The sequence below is a fragment of the Hyaloscypha bicolor genome (genome assembly GCF_002865645.1).
Source record: "Hyaloscypha bicolor E unplaced genomic scaffold K444scaffold_165, whole genome shotgun sequence".
Classification (NCBI taxonomy): Eukaryota; Fungi; Ascomycota; class Leotiomycetes; order Helotiales; family Hyaloscyphaceae; genus Hyaloscypha; species Hyaloscypha bicolor.
In genome coordinates this window covers 1,605,287-1,624,541 of record NW_020194667.1, presented here as the reverse complement: position 1 = coordinate 1,624,541, position 19,255 = coordinate 1,605,287, and the positions used below count along the sequence as shown (strand labels likewise).

The 19,255-nt window shown below is 37.6% G+C and overlaps 5 protein-coding genes across 5 annotated transcripts; 2 read left to right on the top strand and 3 right to left on the bottom strand.

Moving 5' to 3' along the window:
* K444DRAFT_619690 (uncharacterized protein) lies at positions 1-1,206 on the top strand. Its single transcript, XM_024881557.1, has 3 exons — positions 1-305; positions 364-770; positions 831-1,206. Exons 1-3 carry the CDS (start codon positions 171-173, stop codon positions 1,144-1,146), a joined length of 858 nt encoding a protein of 285 aa, XP_024729916.1. The 5' UTR covers positions 1-170; the 3' UTR covers positions 1,147-1,206.
* A 172-nt stretch (positions 1,207-1,378) lies between these two features.
* On the bottom strand, positions 1,379-2,093 carry K444DRAFT_600380 (uncharacterized protein; the record flags this gene model as incomplete). The annotated part of the gene is made up of 2 exons (XM_024878615.1): positions 1,934-2,093; positions 1,379-1,879 (listed from the first exon to the last, which is right to left on the bottom strand). The coding sequence occupies exons 1-2, from the start codon at positions 2,030-2,032 to the stop codon at positions 1,379-1,381; spliced, it is 600 nt and encodes a 199-aa protein (XP_024729915.1). The 5' UTR covers positions 2,033-2,093.
* Positions 2,094-3,172: 1,079 nt separating this feature from the next.
* K444DRAFT_647078 (glycoside hydrolase family 18 protein) lies at positions 3,173-5,359 on the bottom strand (the record flags this gene model as incomplete). The annotated part of the gene is made up of 6 exons (XM_024885286.1): positions 3,173-3,255; positions 3,309-4,068; positions 4,118-4,313; positions 4,368-4,809; positions 4,862-4,943; positions 5,222-5,359. The coding sequence occupies 6 exons, from the start codon at positions 5,357-5,359 to the stop codon at positions 3,173-3,175; spliced, it is 1,701 nt and encodes a 566-aa protein (XP_024729914.1).
* Positions 5,360-6,288: 929 nt separating this feature from the next.
* K444DRAFT_572575 (carbohydrate-binding module family 50 protein) lies at positions 6,289-8,441 on the top strand. The gene is made up of 6 exons (XM_024877362.1): positions 6,289-6,698; positions 6,746-7,159; positions 7,221-7,502; positions 7,568-7,810; positions 7,864-8,214; positions 8,275-8,441. The coding sequence occupies exons 1-6, from the start codon at positions 6,299-6,301 to the stop codon at positions 8,400-8,402; spliced, it is 1,818 nt and encodes a 605-aa protein (XP_024729913.1). The 5' UTR covers positions 6,289-6,298; the 3' UTR covers positions 8,403-8,441.
* A 9,104-nt stretch (positions 8,442-17,545) lies between these two features.
* Positions 17,546-19,119, bottom strand: K444DRAFT_656274 (MFS general substrate transporter; the record flags this gene model as incomplete). The annotated part of the gene is made up of 2 exons (XM_024886073.1): positions 18,784-19,119; positions 17,546-18,734 (listed from the first exon to the last, which is right to left on the bottom strand). Exons 1-2 carry the CDS (start codon positions 19,086-19,088, stop codon positions 17,546-17,548), a joined length of 1,494 nt encoding a protein of 497 aa, XP_024729912.1. The 5' UTR covers positions 19,089-19,119.
* Between the last annotated feature and the right edge of the window lie 136 nt (positions 19,120-19,255).

The following is a 19,255-nucleotide window of genomic DNA, read 5'->3' as shown; positions in this document are numbered from 1 at the left end:
CGAACCAGCCACAACGAATTGAAGTCGTCTGTCTCTCAACCGGTGAGCATGCGATTACACCGAACAGCCATGAAACATCTATCTTCTGAACGTTCGGATGCTTCGCTCTCTTGCCCTCCTCAATGCCCCTATCTCCTGCTAACAATTCACAATCATAGGACAGGGAGAACATGACTCGACTCGCTAGAACCTACCCAGGACCAACCCTCAACAGGGATGACGGAGAACCCGCGTGGCCAGCCGGCTGGTCCCTCGAGCGTTTCAACAGCATGAAAGTAATGGAGACGTTCGAAATTCCTCACGGGGTAAGAAGCTGCTATAATTTCTAACCTGGATGCGAGCTCCCCTAACACGTGGCTGCAGGATCTGGCATTAATGACTGCCATCAGAGACACATTTCACCCGCTGCCACCAACTCCCAGCGTCGAGGAGATGCTGCGGAATATCGCTGAGGGGCAGGCCCGGAGACGTGCAGAGCTGGGCCTCCCTCCGGTCCTGGCAGTCGCGGCGCCCAAGGAGATGACTGGGCAGATTGTCGAGACTGTAGAGCGGCTAGGCCCCTCTGGACGGCCGTGGGGCTTCGTCTTACTGCGTGTTACTTATGGTGACGATGCGCGTTGGGCAGCTTTCAAATCTCGGTTTATGGAATTGCTGCAGCAGAGCGTAGATCCGGAATTGGAAGTTGGCTGGGAAAGGATCAAGGATGATTTGAGCATCGAGATGATTGAGGATGTGGCGCTGGATCATGCCGGGTTACCAGAGAGTCTCAAGTATGTATCCATTCATGGATCGTCACGATGTTATCTCGGTGTGCTTACTAAGTATTCCAGGTATTTCCAGGGTGTGCAGGAACGAGGAGGCATTGCTGTAGGACTCGACTTGCAAGTGTTTCTCGTTGTCAACGAAGAGTGTGTTAATTCCGTGCTCAACGCAGAGGGAGATGGAGTCCCATTTGTGCTCGCACAGGATGTTGAATACGGACAGCAGGAAGAGGAGCAGAATGAGGAATCATATCCAGGGGTTTTCAAAGTCTCCATCGACGCGCTTCTTAGCAGTCTCTATGTTGGCTTGCAAGGCATGAGTATGGCTCCGGAAGAGCTCTGGCCCTTCGCAGACCCAATCTTTGAAGGCACCGATTTTTTTTAGACCAAAGGGTGATTAAATATCAATGAGCTATGCTATTGTGGGCTAAATTAACTCTGCAAAAACCCTTGATTGATAACTACATTAGTGACAACATTAGCCAATGAGGTTGAGAGGTCGGTTTTCATTGCTGCGCAAACAGCTGTATCGTAGTTACTTGGATTGCTTGCCCAAAAGGCAATCTCGCTGGTAAGCTTGTCGGTCGCAAAATCTTGGAGGTTCGTCTCCATGAAGGTCATCGAGGTTTTTGTGAACTCGGTATAAGCGGCGTCGAAAGTTGTGCCTGTGTGGAGCATCGCCAATTAGCAAGACAGGTTTCTACGCGCACTTCTATCATTTCTAGGTGCAAGGTTTCAATATACGTACCAACTATTGGAGTCATGGCCGAGACACCGCCTCTTGAGGCCTTATCCATGGCTTGCAGAAGTGCGATGAACCCAGTGTACGTGTGTCTAAGAGCATTTTGTGCCTCATCACTGTTCAGATACAAAGGAAGCGCTCCCGTGATTCGGTTCAGTAATGCTGCTCTCGCTTCGTGGCCGGTTTTCCCCCAACTCGCGACGCCAACGATGTTCTTGAAGCCACGCCACATGATAGCCTTGAGAGAATTCGTCTTAGCGTCGAGGATCAAGAGATTTGTTGTGTCCGCAGTGGTCCCGAAGATGGCGTATAGGGCTAGGGCCGGGGTTGCGCCCGTGAAACCTTCGGGGATCGTCATGCCAAGCTGATCCCACGTCTATAATGAATAAGTCAGATAAATTTCTACATGATTTATCTCCCAAAGACATACCTGATAGAAATATCCGTTAGGTCCGAACATGAGAAGCCAATCATAGGCTGCGATTGCAGCACTTGGCGTTGTCCCATCCGGATATATAGCGTTTACCATCGCCGAAGCAAATTGGACGGGGGTTTGAAGCTCAGTTACATGTTCAGCGACGTAGTTGATGCCCAGCTGCCTCACGCCTTCAATGAGAGGAAGCCCAGCGCAGATACCTGCGGTGGTAGCCTCCACGGCTGCTGAGAAGAACTTCTTCGAGTTCGAGAGGATGCTGACATCTGGATACGGAGACGATCTGAAATTCTTGATCTTGGATCCTGAGGGGGTGCAGAATCCGTATGTTCTTTCTGGGCCGCGCGGTTGTATCAAATTGGGGGAGTACTCCTGGAGCTCCTCCAAAATCTCTCGCCAGGGCGAATAGGCGAGCTCGGGTGCGATGTAGCATTGGCCTTCTGGGAGACAGACTGATGGATAGCGATTTGACCCTCTTCCTCCAGATGTGTTAAAGTAGTAGGGCTCCCATTCATTGCTAACGGCGAGCTCAGTGAGGTTGCTTAGAAAGTAATTCCAATGTTTTGGGACAGGCTGGGCATTCACACCGGAGCGCTTTTGGACATCTTCGACTCCTGGTATTGTCGGATCCGCTAAGTTGGGGATGCTTCGCGGGTAAGTAAATATTTATTGTGAGGGCTTATGCACAACGTACCTAAAGCACGTCTGCTCCCACCAGTAAAGTTCGAGCAGATCTGCAGGATTGTTGTCGTCGTCTGCTTTGCCCGACTCCACATATTCGTCATCTGTATCGACACAAAAATTCAAAGGAGGTGTGGTGGCAGGTGTCGTCGTTTGAGTGATTATCTGATCACAACAAAAGTAATTATACCCTCCGCCATTGCACCACGTAGGGTCCACAGCAAGGGTCTGTTTCCCAGCGCCGCAAGTTTTGTCGCAACTGCTGAAGATGGGATAGCTAGAAGTCCTATGGGGTGGTTAGTATTGACAACCATGAGTCTTCAAGTAGCCTACCAATCGCAGCCAGTGTATGGAAGTGGATCCGTGCAACAGAAGCTTTTATATCCAGTGGCGCAGTATGATTCGCCACCGGCCCCAAAAGAACTGTACGTGAGGCGATCAGGGTGGCTGGAAGAACAGGATGCCTTGCCGCCAATTCCAGCACAGAATGGCGCGCTCCCTTCCCAATCTAAATGTTCTTTTAGCTTTCGCTCCTAAAATGTAAATTTCAGGACGCTAGAGTAACTTACCACATTGCCCTGCCTGGGCGTCTGATTGTGTCTTGGTGCAGCAAAGTACCTTGTGTGAAGTCCAGCATTCTGTGCGAATATCAGATAAGATCCAAAAAAATTAGGAATAAGATAGGTCTCACCAGCGCCCCCAGCGGATATGTCACTCGCCACTTCAACTTCCAGATCTTCGCACTTGCCTGATGATCCGCAAAATGGCGCCTTGCCCCGCCACGTGCAAGTAGGAACGTCATTCTGCGGACAGCAGTAAGGACGCGTTTGGCCATCAGGACACGCTGAATATATTCCCACCGATCCTTTGTTTTGCCCCGAGCTATGAATATTAGCAGGGGTCAGAGATGGGGTCAGGGAAAGACATCCATACCCGGATGTAGCTGCAGATAGACCTGAATTTATAGATGAACAAGGCTCTCCACAATTGCCCCATAAGCAACTCGAAATGGTGTCAGTAACCTTTGGGCTAGGTCCCCCAAAGATTGATAATTTCTTCGAAAGCCCAAGGCTGGTCGAACTTCCCAATGCTTGAGATGCAGTCCAGTTGCCATCATCGTTGGATACGGCCCATACCATCGTCCCTCCCAAACACTTGCCATTAGCATAATCGATTTTCAAAGCGAAAGTATCAGCGTCATCATAAGAGACCCACTGGTTTGTATCCCAGACTACTTGCTTGACTGCGGCAGCGCTATCAAGCGTAACGACACCTCCAGCTGCGATGACAGCTTGAATTTCTACATCCATGAGAGTTCCGGAGCTCGCAGAGCAGGGACCGGCTGTCCCTCCACTGCTAAATGGACATCCAGCAACTGTACATGATGGATCAGTCAAAGTGAAGCTACGACCATAGAAGCCTAAACCCATGGTAATCTTCGCAGGAGGTATCTGAGGGTTAATTAGCAGGAAATGTGTAAAATTTGATTCATAGTCTCACATCATTCCGCCAGAACAGGTCCATTGTCAAGTCAATCTCGGTGAGGTTCGTGTGGGCGTTAATGTAAGGTCCGATGAATTTGTTCGTTGAATCCCAGGTACCATGGAGATCGTAGGTCATCACATTAAACCAGTCCACAATCTTGGCCAGATTGACGATATCAAAATTCTGCATGTACCAGTAACTTGAGGGTAGTCTGCACAGAGTGACATTAGAAATCAGTCAAGAATGGGCAAGAATGAGGCCATACGTGATACTCAGCCCATAGTTATGGCCGTTGGATCCAAGTGCACTTTTCAGATTTGTCAAAAACGACACATAGTTTTTGTAGTCAGCTGGCTGGCCTGAGCGCTCTGGCGCAACAGGATATTCCCAGTCAATATCGACTCCATCGAATCCATATGTAGTCATAAAAGAGAGAAGTGAAGTGATGAATGATGACTGAGCACTCGAGCTAGCTGCCAGATTGGAGAAAGTAGCAGCAGTCGGTTGATCCGCATCATTCATAGACCACCCTCCCACGGAGATCCACGTTTCAAGGCCAGGATTCAAATCCTTGAGGGCTGTAAATCTCGGGTATAGAACTGTGTCTAACTCACTCATGGGCGCAATCTCGAAGGTGTTGGGGTCGATCAGGGCAAAAGCATAGTTGAGATGTGAGTAGATGCCCGCTGGGAGCGAATCCGGTGGTACTAGATCGCCTTAGACGGCACGTAGAAATGAGCTTAAACAGAAATTAGGTACCCTGGTCGCAAGCGCGCGTAGTAGACCACCCTTCATAGTATCCAATTGTTCTACCACTTGTACTGGTGCCACTACATGATGGCTTTGTGACCGTCTTGTTCCCACAGAAGTCCGAGGTTGTGCCTATATCTCAGTTCTTTGTTCACATGACCAAACAGTTGACTCACCGCAAAATCCATATTTGCTACAGCAAACATTCAGAGGGCAGGTCTCTGCGGCTGACCAAGTAGCTCCCCACCCGGGATCACATTCAGACTTGTAGTCGCATGTAGAGATACATGTATCACCACAGTAATCCGGGCCTAAACCACAGACCTATTTTCTTAGTTCTTCGTTTAGATCCTCTCGAAGTTGACTTACTCCAGTATTTGAACAACACCCAATGGAGCATGGACTAGAGGCCGAACAGGTATAGGGGTCAGTGGAACCATCCTGAGCATGTATTCCGAGGAAATAAAGACACAGAGATAGCACAAGCCAGAGATTTCCGGCCCCCATAATGGATGAATGAAGGAGAAATTCCAGACGTATTTACAGATACAAATGACTGTCGAGGAAGGAGGGTAATATTAAGAAAAGAATGAAGTTTAAAGATGGATGCAAAAAAAGGGGCACTATCGCAAACGATCAGCTTCGATTAACGAGTCTACTTCCCCTGCCCAGCCTGCCCCTATCTCTCCCGCACAATCGACGCCTTGTCTAGCCTGCCTCTGACTTTGAATGCATACCCCTTGAACTACAAGGTGTGCCCCAGTATCGAAAAGTGTGGTAATCGGAGATTTGTAACTCGATGCAGTAGAGAACATGGAGGGGTAATAAGCAGTCTACCTGGTCAATTCCATTCGGAATGTGGGGGCGGACAGCCTAGAAATTGGCATGCTACACTCAATAGGTCAGTACCGGGATGTTAGGCGCTTCGGCGGAATGGATTTGAATGCCGTCGATTCCCTGCGTCTGCAGCGGCTGGTAGGTCGGCTGACTCCCCGTAGAGCGGAGTTGCGGCACAGCGCAAAATCTTCAGCAACAGCCCCCTATTCGAAGGTCTCGTTGGCCCGCGATTGGAGGACCCGCTAATGGTTTCAGTACTGTAAAATGAGGACGCATGTAAGATCAATCTTAAATGTTAAGCTTCAAGCATCATGACAAGCATTTCGATGCGTGAGATTAGGGAGACCCTTCCCTCCGGCCACCGCAAGGCGCACCTACAGATACGGTTCAGATTAACTCACGAAAAAGCTCCACGATCAAGTCCCCTGCATGCTCGCCGCCGATAGTTCTTCTTTCGGCCTACAAAGCTGCAATAGGGGTAAGCGATGCAATTCCACATTTTCACTTCCTATGCATAGCATCATATCTCACCTACATTTGTCTGATATCTTGATATGTTTTGATTCCTAAATTTTCTGTCTTCGTCCTTCTGTAATTTATGAAGAAATAATGATGTTCTTCAATGGATTTCTTGTCGCTGCTTGGGCAATCCAACTGGTTTCAGCCCAATTCTATATACTAGAACCTGGCTACACGGCGAATACAACAACCGCGACCCTCAGCACGGCATGCATCAGCGCAATGGAATCACTTGTTGAGTGCAATGAATGGTTTCAAAGCAATGCCATGGTTGACGTACAAGGGACTTTCAACAGTACTGTTCTAGCCACTCTATGTACAGCAGCCTGCAAAACCTCGTTGACTTCATACCACACAAATGTAGTCACGTCTTGTGCGGGCCAGCCACAACCATTCCCAGGACTTCCAGCGACCTACTACGGGGATATCACGTCTGCTTCATTTAATCTAACTTGCTTAACAGACACAGTAACTGGAGAGTACTGCAGTGGTAAGCATTCAATCTCCGAAATTGAGTCATGGAGCTCACATAGTCAGACTTTTTCAATAATATAACAGCTGAATTAAGTGGCGATGTACCGATGACAAGTCTTTCCGAGGCTCAACTATGTTCTCCGTGTATCCTTTCTCTTGGACAGACCATCCAAGGCACAAGTTTTAGCAACTATAACTTGGGAATTGCCTCACAATGGTCCTCAATACAGTCTACCTGCGGTGTGGGATACCCTATTGCGGTCCAGCCGCTTACGACCAACTTAACTTCAGTATCTGGCTTTGCTTCTTCCACAAATTCTACCTCAAACTCCACTGCACCAGCTTTTTGCCTATCCGGGAACAAATACACCGTTGTTTCCGGTGATGGCTGCCTTGGAATTTCGGCAGCTAAAAATGTTCCTACGGGCACTTTGAGGGTTCTCAACGATATTTTTCCTGATTGTTCAAATCTTGACAGTAAGTCGACAAAACATATTTAGAACAGAAAGCATAGTCATGCTGATTCACCCCGTTTTAGTTGGTCAAAGTCTTTGTCTACCACAATCTTGTAGCATCTACAATATCCAGGCAAACGATACATGTGTTGGCGTCTCAGCAAAAAACAATCTCACATACACGCAGCTACGTTCCTGGAACCCGACTATCAATCCAAGTTGTACGAATTTGATCACGGGCGAATACCTTTGCATCAGCCAGCCTGGAGTTGTTTGGAACGGAACAACGATTGCTGGTGCGACGGGAACACAGACGGCGTTGTATGCCACAGCCACTGTAACGCCGCCAGGAAATGTAGCATTTGGTAAGCTCCCCGAGTCATGTCTCACCAGGGATTGTAGTCATCAAAGCTTAACTCGCTGTTTACAGATACAACGATTTATTGTGGAAAGTATTATGAAGTCCAATCAGGCGATTATTGTCAGCTTATAGCGCTGAATAACACAATCTCGATCGACCTTTTCGAAGCCATCAATCCTTCTATCAACGCTGGCTGCACTAATCTCGTCGTGGGATTGTACTATTGTGTTGATCCGACTGCACAATGGAACACGACCAACTCGACCAGCACTTTAACGACATATGTGACCCCTCCTGCGCCTACCCCAAGTGGTTAGTTAATATCAAGCTCTTTAAATTCTTATCCGAACTCTGACGGTTTGCAGGAACAACCCCTGATTGTTATGAGTACTACACCGTGGTTGCTAATGACACCTGTGCTCTTATTGAAAGCGCCTTTGACATCTCATTCGCTCAATTCCAGGCCTGGAATCCAAGTATCGATGCCGCATGCTTGCTGCTGCAGTTGGGAGATGCTTATTGTGTTGATGGCAACAATGTCGCTGTCAGCTCCTCGACCTTTACTGTAACTTCGGTATCGTCGACCACTTCAATATCGCCCTCCTCTTCTAGTACCGTACAGTCAACCTCAACATCAGCGACTAGTGTAACAGCACCAGGTCCCACGCAGACTGGGATTGTGGCGAACTGTAATGCTTGGACACTTTGTGAGAGTGGTAAGAATCCTCCCGCAATTAGAGTTTCGAGAAAAGATAGATCTCTAATACGTTTCCTAGGTTGTTCATGTTCTGCTATCGAATCGGAATATGGTCTTACGTTTGCGCAGTTCTATGCTTGGAATCCGGCGATCGGATCAGGGTGTACTGATCTTGAGCTTGGTGAAGCGTATTGTGTTGGTGTTTAGAAAGTCTATGACTAGATGACATAGATTCTTTCCGCTCGGTAAATAGTCTTGTTTGGACTCGAAACGAATGTGAAAGCCACATAACAACAGAGACTTCCTTTGAAAGTCTACTCGCAGATATTCCTGCATTGCAACTACTGAATGTTTCCTTCTACTATATTTCCTATGAGCGTCCACGGTTTCTTTCCTCTAACCAAAGGGACAAAAATGTCGTGCACCGCTTTTTTTTTTTCAAAGCGGCGGTTGAGTTGGATTTATTCATTGCTAATGGCAGGAAATTGAAATCCAGCCACTTTAGGGACAAGCTTCGGTTCGTAGTACGTTTATATGGCGAAACTGAATTTTCTCTAAGTCTAATTGTTAATTAAACCATGCTGTGGAAACTATGTAAAACCAACGGAAGCAACCATCCATTATCTAGATGTCAGAGCCAACGAAAGGTTCGGATTTGCTTCTGATTTCGAGTTCCCATGTAACATCTGTCGAGGACTCAAACGGCCACAAAACAAGCATTTCAATAACTTCTGGCAACTAGGTCTGCTGCCTTCTCCGCCAGCCAGTATATCAAATAACTATTCAAGTTATTTATAAGTAATTATAAATAAATAATTATAAACAAATAATCATAAATAAATAATTATAAATAAATAATTATGAATAAATAATTATAAATAAATATATATTTAAAATTTAAAAAAAAACCAAAGTATTTATTAAATAGACTTATATAAGTTAAGCTAGTACTTATATAAAAGTATTTAAATACTAATTTTCTATAATAATAAATTAATTATTTTTCTTAAAATTATTACTAAAATTTAATTTATTTATTAAGTATTATTATTTAATATTTGAAATAAATAAATTCTTATTCGAAAGAATTAATTCTAATAGGTTTACTCTTATAATTAAAGTAATTCCGGTTAAATTATTAGATATTAGCTCTTATTAAGGCTCGTATTAATAAAAATAGAGCAAGGATTTATTTCCCTTAAATATTAAGTATTATTTAATTAAATAGCAAGATAATATTAGATATTATAATAGATATATAAAACAAGTAATAATATATAAAGAATTAAATAAGTATTTATAATATATAAATAAGATATAAAATTAATAAGTAAAGATTAATTAATTTCTAAGAACTAAAAAGAAAAGAAAAGTAATATAAATATTTAAAATTTATATAATTTAAAAATAAAATCCTTATTATAATATAAGCTTTCTAAAGTATTATTTAATTAGGCTAGCTTTATTATATATATAAATTAAAACCGGAAATATACTTATATTTATTACTTTTAATTTCTTTATTTTTATAACTTTTAATTTAGTATTAATAATCTTTTTTATTATTACTAATCTTATAAAATCAAAATAAATTACTTTAATTCTTTTAATTCTTTTATTAATTTCTTTATTATTACAGAAATAATAATAGAAATATAAGATATATATAATTCTAAAGCCTTTTATATATCTTATAATATCTTATTTAGTTTTATAACTATTATAATTATATTAAATTAAGGCTATAAAACTCTTAAAAACTTATTAAAACTTTATATAACTTAATTAAAATATTATATTAAACTATAGTATTTTATAATATTTTAGTTCTTATATTTTTAAACTTATATTTATAATTAATAGCGAAATAAAACAAGCTTTTATTTCCTTATTAAGCTTTCTTATATACTTTATTTCTTTTTACTTTTTAATTCTATTTTATTTTTTAATTAAAGCTATTTATTATAATTACTTTTAAAAAGTTTATTTAATTTTTCTAAATTATTAAATATTTAATTAAAGCTTTTATTATTTTTTAATTTATTTAATAATAAATATTAAAGATAAAAATAAAATGTATTTATTAATTTAAATTTAAATAATAAAAATAAAATTTTAAGCTTATTATTTTTAGTTTTTTTATATACTTATATTTTTAATTCTCTTTTATATTAATATTATTTTCCGGGAAAATAAATACTATTATATAAACTAATCTATATAGAAATACTAAAACTTCCGGTTTCTTTTATAAGCTTTACTAGCTTCATATATTCTATAGGCTCACTTTTATAAGCTTTAGAAGCTTTCTTTTATAGGCTTCCTAATAGATACTCTTCTTTTAAATCGGCTATATTATTCTAGATATAAATTCTTTTACTTAATTATAAGCTTCTCTTTTTATAAAAATAGATATTAATTTTATACTTATGAAATCTGCCTTATATAAAAGTATAACTAATACTATAAGGCTATGAGCAAGTTTATATAAGAAAGATATAGCCGGCGGGTCTTATAGATAAAGAAAGTAAAGTAATAGATATAAATATATAGAATATAGGATTCTATAGATTTAAAAGAGATATAAGTAAAAGAAAAAGTATAATAGCAGGCTTGAAATAAGTAAAGAAAGCTCTAAGTTTAATTAAAAAAAGATAAATAGTAATAATATAAAGAGAAAAAGTAGTAAAAAAGAGAATAAAAAAATAATAGAAGAAGAATAATCCGATAAGAGCTTGTAAAAAGCTAAGAAATAGGACTAATATATAGTAGTTTATAGATAAATATAAGAGGAAAAAGCAAGAATATAAGTATAAATATAAGTAAAAGCTATAGGAAATATATTACTAGCTTATAGCTAGCTAATATTTAGAAATATAAAGAGAAGAAAAGCTTATAAATAAAGAAAAAGAACTTATAAATAAAGAAAAGAGATCTGTAAATAAAGAAGAGAAATTTATAGATAAAGAAAAGGAATTTATAGATAAAAAAGAGGAATTTATAGATAAAGAAAAGAAATCTATAAATAAAGAAATACTTATAGGCCAACTTATAAATAAAAAAACCTCTTTATAAATATTTATTAATTCTTCTTTTTAGAATACTATTCTAATTATAATTAAAAACGATTTCTTTCTAAATTTAGATATTTCTTTATATATTTTATATATTAAAAACAGAAGAAAAAATCAAATTATTAATATAATATTTAAAGAAATAAATAAATAAGAATATTAAAACTTGAGAATAAACCTATTAGAAATAAGCTTTAAAAATATATATAAGCCTATAATAAGAAATCGAGTAAATAAAAGCTTAGAGAAATAAAAGCAAGAAAATATTACAGATATCTTATAAAAGATAATAGAAAATAGTTTTTAGAAATTAATAATTATTTAAATATAAGCCTTTAAAAATCGCGGATTCTTATATACTTATATAAGAGAGCCTATAAGAAGAAAAAAGCTTTATAAATAGAAATAAGACTTAGAAAAACCTATAAAAGAAAAAAGAAATTCGAAAAAGCTTTATAGCTTTAGTAAATAGCCTATAAAAATAATATTACTTTTGTTATAATTAAAAAAAGCTTTCTATAAACTTTAGCTAGTTTTTTATATATAATATAAATAATATAAATAATATAAATAATATAAATAATATAAATAATATAAATAATATAAATAATATAAATAATATAAATAATATAAATAATATAAATAAATAATATAAATAATATAAATAATATAAATAATATAAATAATATAAATAATATAAATAATATAAATAATATAAATAATATAAATAATATAAATGAAATTTAATTTAATTTAATTAATTATAATTATTATATAAAAGAATATATATAAATTTCTTTTAAATTTTTTAAATTTTTTTAAATAATTAATAATTAATTTCTTTATTTTAGTTATAAATACTTTTATAATCTTAAAATATTAATTAATAATTAATTTCTTTATTTTAGTTATAAATACTTTTATAATCTTAAAATATTAATTAATATAAGTATTTTTATTTATAATATATAAAGTAATAAAAAATTACTAAAAAATAAAAGAAATTTTAGTATTTTTATTTTACTTATTAAGTAATATTAAGCCCAATTTTATAAAGTAAGTTTTAAATAACTTTAAATATAACTAGCTTTAATTTTATTTAATTAATAGATTTTATTTTATTTTAGTTAAATTATTTAATATATAAATAAATAATATAAAAGAAAAACTTAATTTTATAAGAATTTTATAAGAATTTTTAATATATTTAAAAATTAAGAAAGTTTATATATTAAATAATTATATAAGTAATTCTTTTTATAATTTTATAATAATATATAAAAAAACTAAAAAAATAAGTATTTAATTTAAAATAAACTTATTTATATTTATATATTAAATAATAAATTAAAAGGTTTTATTTTTATAAAGGATTTAAATTTTAAATTAAGATTTTTTATTTTAATAATAATTAAATTTAATTAAACTTAAAATTTCTTTTTTTCTTAAATTTAAAAGAATTATTTTAATATTTTTAATAATTAGCTAAAATTAAAATATAAATTAATTATAAATATTAATTATTAAAATACTTTTATATATTTATATTATTTAAAGCTATTTGAAACAAGTTTAGAGTAAAATTATTACTAGTTCCGGAGCTTATATAGGGCCGCTAATTATAATTTTAGTAAAGCGGCCCTAAACTTATTTTTTTCTATATTGGTTTATAATTGGATTATTCTAAGTAATTAGCTCTCGGAATTTCTTAGAAAATACTAGTTATATAAGAAATATTAGAATTTTCTCTTTCTAAGAAATTATATATTAGAATATAATTATATTCAAATCCTTAAAACTTAGTTTAGAATAATAAAAAGAATACTCAAATATTTTCATTTATATTTTAGTAGTCCTAAGATATAAGAGGCTTTTATTATAATTTTTTAAAACTTAAAAGGAAATTCTTAAGGCTTTAGCTAGTTTTCGGAACTCTTTAAAAAATCCAGATTATATAAGAAATACTAAAAAAAAACGCCTGGCTTTACTTTATTCTTTTTTTCTTCTTTTTATTACTTCTACTTTTACTATTTTCTCTTTTACTTATATATAGATTCTTTTTGCTTTTATATTACCTATAAATAAAATCGGCCTGTTTCTAATTTTATTATAGAATAAGCTAAAATATATAAAAGCTATAATTATTATCGAGTTTATATTTTCCCTCTTTTCTTGGCTTAATTAACTAGTTAATAAGCCCGATTAGTTATTAATTATATCTAATAGTATTTTATCTTATAAAAACTTAATTCGAATATCTTTTTATTTTCTAATAATAATAATAATAATTAATTACGAATATCTCTATAAATAAGCCAGTCCTATAATACTAGTAATAGATCTATTAATTAATTATTATAATTTTAGTTAATATTATAGAGAACTTTTTTATAAATCTATTTATTATATAGCTTTCTGGCTTTCTCTTATACTTCTGGCTAGTTCTTATATATATATAATTAGTTTATTTATAGATTACTTTATAGCTTATAGAGTTCTCTATTTTAATTATATAAATAATTGCTTTAAGGCCTATTATAAGAAGAGTAATATATTATTTTCTCTAATTCGCAAGTTTTTTCTATATTTTTCTTATTTTTTTTATAAATAATAATCTATTTTACTAAATCTTTTAAATAAATATCCGGATATATAATTATATTTTTGCCTTATATTAGTTAAATATAAAAAGAATATATAAATTAACTTTTTTTAATAGTAGGAATTTTACTTTTATTAGTTACGTAATTCTATTATATAACCTCCGGATTTCTATATAGTCTATAATTCGCTTATATTACCCTTTTCTTCTTCTTAGTTCTTAGAAATTAATTAATCTTTACTTTTTAATTCTAGTACTTATATTCTATAATCCCATATTATAGAAGCCCATTTTCTCTAATATTACTCTGTATTTTATATCCCTATTATATTAGTAAGCTAGAGAAGATTATATTCTAGAGCTCTATTATTATATATATCTCTTATAATTATAGGATTATAACTATTAATTTATATAATAATAACCTCTCCTATTTAGTTCCAGATTCTCTCTTTTATTTGCTTTTATAATTACATTTAAGTATACTGCTTTTCTGCTAATTCTATAGATAATATAATCTCAATTCTCTTGTTTTCTCTCTGCTTCTTTATTCTCTTTTACCAAGCTTTATAATTCAGCCCCAATTATATTAATTCGTATAATAATAATATCCTTTATTAGTTCAAGACTCTCCTCTTATAACTGAATTATTACTACTTTGTACTTACTTCGATTTCTGCTAATTCTATAGACAATGCAATCTCGTTTTCTTGTTTTCTTGTCTTCTGCTTCTCTGTTCTTTACCAAGCTTTTAGCTTTATAATTCAGGTTTCAATTCCATTAATTCGTATAATAACGAGGTCCTTCCTTAGCTCAAGACTCTCCTCTTATAACTGAATTTCAATCGCTTTATAACTGCTTTATATTCGCTTCGATTTCCGCTAGTTCTACGAATAATATAATCTCGTCTTTTAATTCTCTTTTCTCTTTTACCAAGCTTTATAATTCAGCCCCAATTGCATTAATTAATATAATAACGACGTCCTTTATTAGTTCAAGACTCTTCTCTTATAACTGAATTACAACTGCTTTGTACTTATATTAATTTCTATCGATTTTACTAATTATATAATATTAACTATTCTTCCTATTAACTTTAACTCTCCCCCTTTATTTATAAAGCTAGATGCTTTATAACTCTCTCGTTCTTACTTTTAGTATATTAACGAGCTTATATAATATAGAGATTCTTCCGATTCCGATATTTAAAGCCTTCTCTCTTATTATAAAGAGCTACTCCGGTAAGAGCTCAATTATATATACCTTGGGATTATATCTTTTACGGTTCCTTTCCCTTCTTTGCATCTCTTATCCGATTGGCCGTATAACGTCAAGACCCCTTGGGGATTTATCTGTTATGTGGTATAATATAATTGTTTACGGTCGCATAGTAATTTTGGTTTGGTGCGGGCCAACTCGCTTTCCCCGACTAAAGGTGGGGCCCCTTTAGTCGTGATGTTAAGTCCGACTATTAACAGACCCTGTATCCAAAGTCGCATTCAGGCCAGCATCGACCCTATTATCTTGCATCTGCCAAAGTCTCGCGTGCTAGAGTTCCTAATCCTTAAGCACAGTGCTAAGTGGCGGCCAGGCCGGCATATTAATATTATAGGGTTTTTCTAACTTACCGATAATGTTATATAACTGTCTTGCGATTGGATAAAACTCATATCGCACAATAAGCGGGGAAATCATCGTGGCCTCTCCTAATTGGACAAAAGTACAGGCTTTCGAAATAAGAAGGAATTCAATCGTCGCTTTGATAGAATATATAATAATCAAGCAAAATGCCTACGGCATTAGGGCCTTTACACCCAGAACCCGTGCGCTCTTTGCCAGACATAACTCTCGAAAGCCGCTATCTGGAGCCTGGTTGTATAAATTTTTTGCGCAAAAAAGACGACATTGACGAGCGCCTTTGCGGAGGTGTGATCGCCGACGGTTGCTTCGACCATCCTGCCGTGATCTTGTCTACCGATCTACAAGGGAAAACGGCTACCGTTCTTACTGTCAGCATTCTGCATTTCTTAATGCTTTTCCGTCTTAGCTGACTTTAAAAGCTCACTTCCTTTCGTGGTCGAGATCTCAAAGAAAGACACCCAGAAAACTGCCACGTTCGGAGCTTCTACCTCCCTATCTTTCCCAGTGCTACCCATCCCGATAACAACATCCGGCTATTCCTTGATAACAACATTCGACTCGACAAAAATTCATATATTAGCACACAATCCACGTATACCGTCCACTTCACATTCTTAAAAAAATACGATGGACCAAGCGGACGGTACAAGCTTAAGTCAGAATCCTATAGTACTTTAGTTACATATATCAACTTTACCCCTCCAACGATACCTTCTTATACCGCAGTATCGTCCTGGGCCTCGCCTTCCTCCGCCGCCTTTGGTCGTCCACAAAATCATACCCCTATTCAGATCCCAGAAACACAAATTTTCACCTCCGCCCGTTCGCGCTGGATCCCTAATCCTCTAACCCCAGCTTCTTCATACCGTATTCCCCCTATCTTCGAACCCCGCCAAGAAAGTCGCATGGATGCTGGCTACCGGGCTCGTTATAATCAAGATGAGCCCCAGCGACCGTACCGCCCCCTACCTAATATATCTTCATTACCACCACCGGAGCCTAGCCTTTCTGTTTCAGCATTTATTTTCATTTTAAGTATTACTTTCGCTGGTTTTGGTGTTGTGGGTTATATGGTTTTCACTTTGGGAAGATTTACCTGGAATGGGATTACAGGAATGAGAAAGAAACTTTCATTTGTCGGCCACCTTGTTCATGAGCTATTAAGGAAAAAGATGCCAGTATAAATGCCACACTGATTTACTGTCCTCAGCCTTTTATGTGCATGCGCGATATAATGTTATACTATCAAGGACAATGATTTGTAGTCTAATTTATGGAGTTCTCCGTTCTAACATCTCAAATACCATCTAGGTGCGATATGCAACAAATCCTATAGGGAAGATCGATGAAGGCGTAGCTAAAGCCAGCTGGCCTTATTGTATGGGAGGAGTGCCGTAGTAACAGGGTGCGGTTGCCCTCGTGCAGTATGTGATGGTTGTAACTTGCTTTTGGAGTGGCTAAAACTGTGGCTTCGCAGATCGTCGTTTTGGATCTGCAACAAAGTATTCCCTCTCTCTCTGGTGTGAGCTAATAAGTCTTTAACCTACCATCCGACGGAGTGTGCTAGCTGTTCTAGTTGGTGCTGGTCGAATAAAGGCATTACGTAGTGCGAAGATATTGCACCAAAAGGCAATGCAGTTCGTTTAGGGCTGGATTTTAGGCGGTAAAGGGCCAAAAACCAAAATACCAAAATACCAAAGGAATTCAGTTGACTCTTTTGAGTGGCAGGTAGTCCGTTGAACTGATTTCAACGATTGCTGAACACATTCATAGTGACGAGAAGGGTATCACTCGATTCCATGTCAGCCGTGAAGAATCGGAATTCCCTGGTTTTGCTTGAAACGTAAGTAGACGTCCGTAGAAGTTCTATAGAGTCAGTCAACCTGAAGCTGACTCGTCGATCTGGTACCAGGTATAGGTCCCAAGCTACCTTCCACAGACACTTGGTTGCCCCGGGGTTTACATTGAAATTTTGAATTACAGTGTCTATTTCTATGTCTATTATAAGCATTGTAGCTACTTTAGAATGTAAATTATACAGGAGCCATTTTCGATCTTTTTCGCAACTCAAAGCCGTATTTCATAAATAGGAACGGCACAACGATCATACCACTTGCGACAGCGCCTAACACTGAAATCGCGGGGCCAACGCCCATCCCATACAACATGGGTCTTGCAACAAGCGGAAATCCTGCCGCCATGATGCTTCTCAGAAATGTGTTGGCGGATACTGCGCTCGCGGCATAAATACCGTAAGTGTCCACAAGCACATTCACGCACTGGTTGAAGATGACATTAAAGCCGCAACCAATAAGACCAGACGCTACAATAGGATGCCACACGCTGACATTAACATCACCTGCTGTCCACCCAAACCAAAAGAGCCCGGCCACAAAGATAAAACCCGCGAATGCAACTGGTGCAAAGCGCGCTTCTGGGACGGGCTTCCCACCTGCTGCTGCTGAAATTCGACGATATCGGGGCTGGTTGGCGAGATTGATGAATACAGCTGATAAGACACCTATAAACAATCCGAGAAATGGCAGCGAAGCTTTCACGGGGTGCATTCCGCGGATTTCCTGAAAGCAGATAGGGAATACCTCAAGTGTAAGATACAGAATCCCGTAGACGAATGAGGCGTAAAAAGCGACACATGTGACTGTTGGCTCTGTCGCAAGCATTAATAGCGGTCTGGTGAAATGCTTGGTGATAATCGTCTTGAAATCCAACTTCAACTCTTCATGGGGATGATAGCAGTCTACGTCGCCCTCTGCACGGAGCTTCTTTGCTCGTCTCGCGAGAAGCACGGGAGAGTAGGACTCAGGTAGGCAGAAGAAGCACACCGCAACGGTTGTGAAGACCCAAATTGCCTCGATATACTCAGTCCATCGCCAACCCAAGCTAGGATTAACAATTATAGCTGCGCCGATGATGGGTCCGATTGTTGGTCCACCAGTCACTGCTATTGAGTACAAAATAACTGCAGGTCCACGCTCTGATGGGACCCATATATCGCCAAGAGCTGCGGACACATTACTGACGGGAGCGGATCCAAACACGCCACCCAAGAATCGAGTTATGAAGATAGCTGCGGCGTTCTTGCTGGTTGCTGTCCCAATAGATGCAAGGCCAAGGAAGAACATGGCGGGTAGCATGCCACATCTCCTTCCCCAGATTTCGGATACAGGTGCCCAACATAGTGGTCCGAGGGCGAATCCTGCACTTCGTGAATGGTCAGCTCGGAACCTATACTAAGGAGAGAAGGGCTTACATATAGAGTGATATAGATAGGACAGAAACTTCATGGCTGATATTCGCATAGGTGGCAATTGCATTTGTTGCGGGTGCAGTGATGCTAGAGCCAACGCTGGCTGCAAATGCTAACATTCCCAATTGCAATGTGATCCAGTATTTTGAAAGGCGAGACCAATTCTTCGGATTGCCTGCATCTTCGACATCCCAAGCCACGAGGTGCAATTCTTGGCTTTCCCTACTCTGCTCTCCCGAGGACCGTTGCCCTGTCCCGTAAGCTTCGACGGGTGGTGACCCCTCTTCCTGAGCTTTGAGCTGGTTCATATTTGCGGACGGTGACCAGTGGATGGTTTTGGGGATACGAAGCTACTAACCTGAGGTTGCGAATTGGCTTTGAAAGACAAGGTGATTAAGACAGAGAAAGAGAGCCACAGCTTCCATTCTGCGTGAAGTATATATCAGATATGAGCGATGAAAAAACAAATTTGACA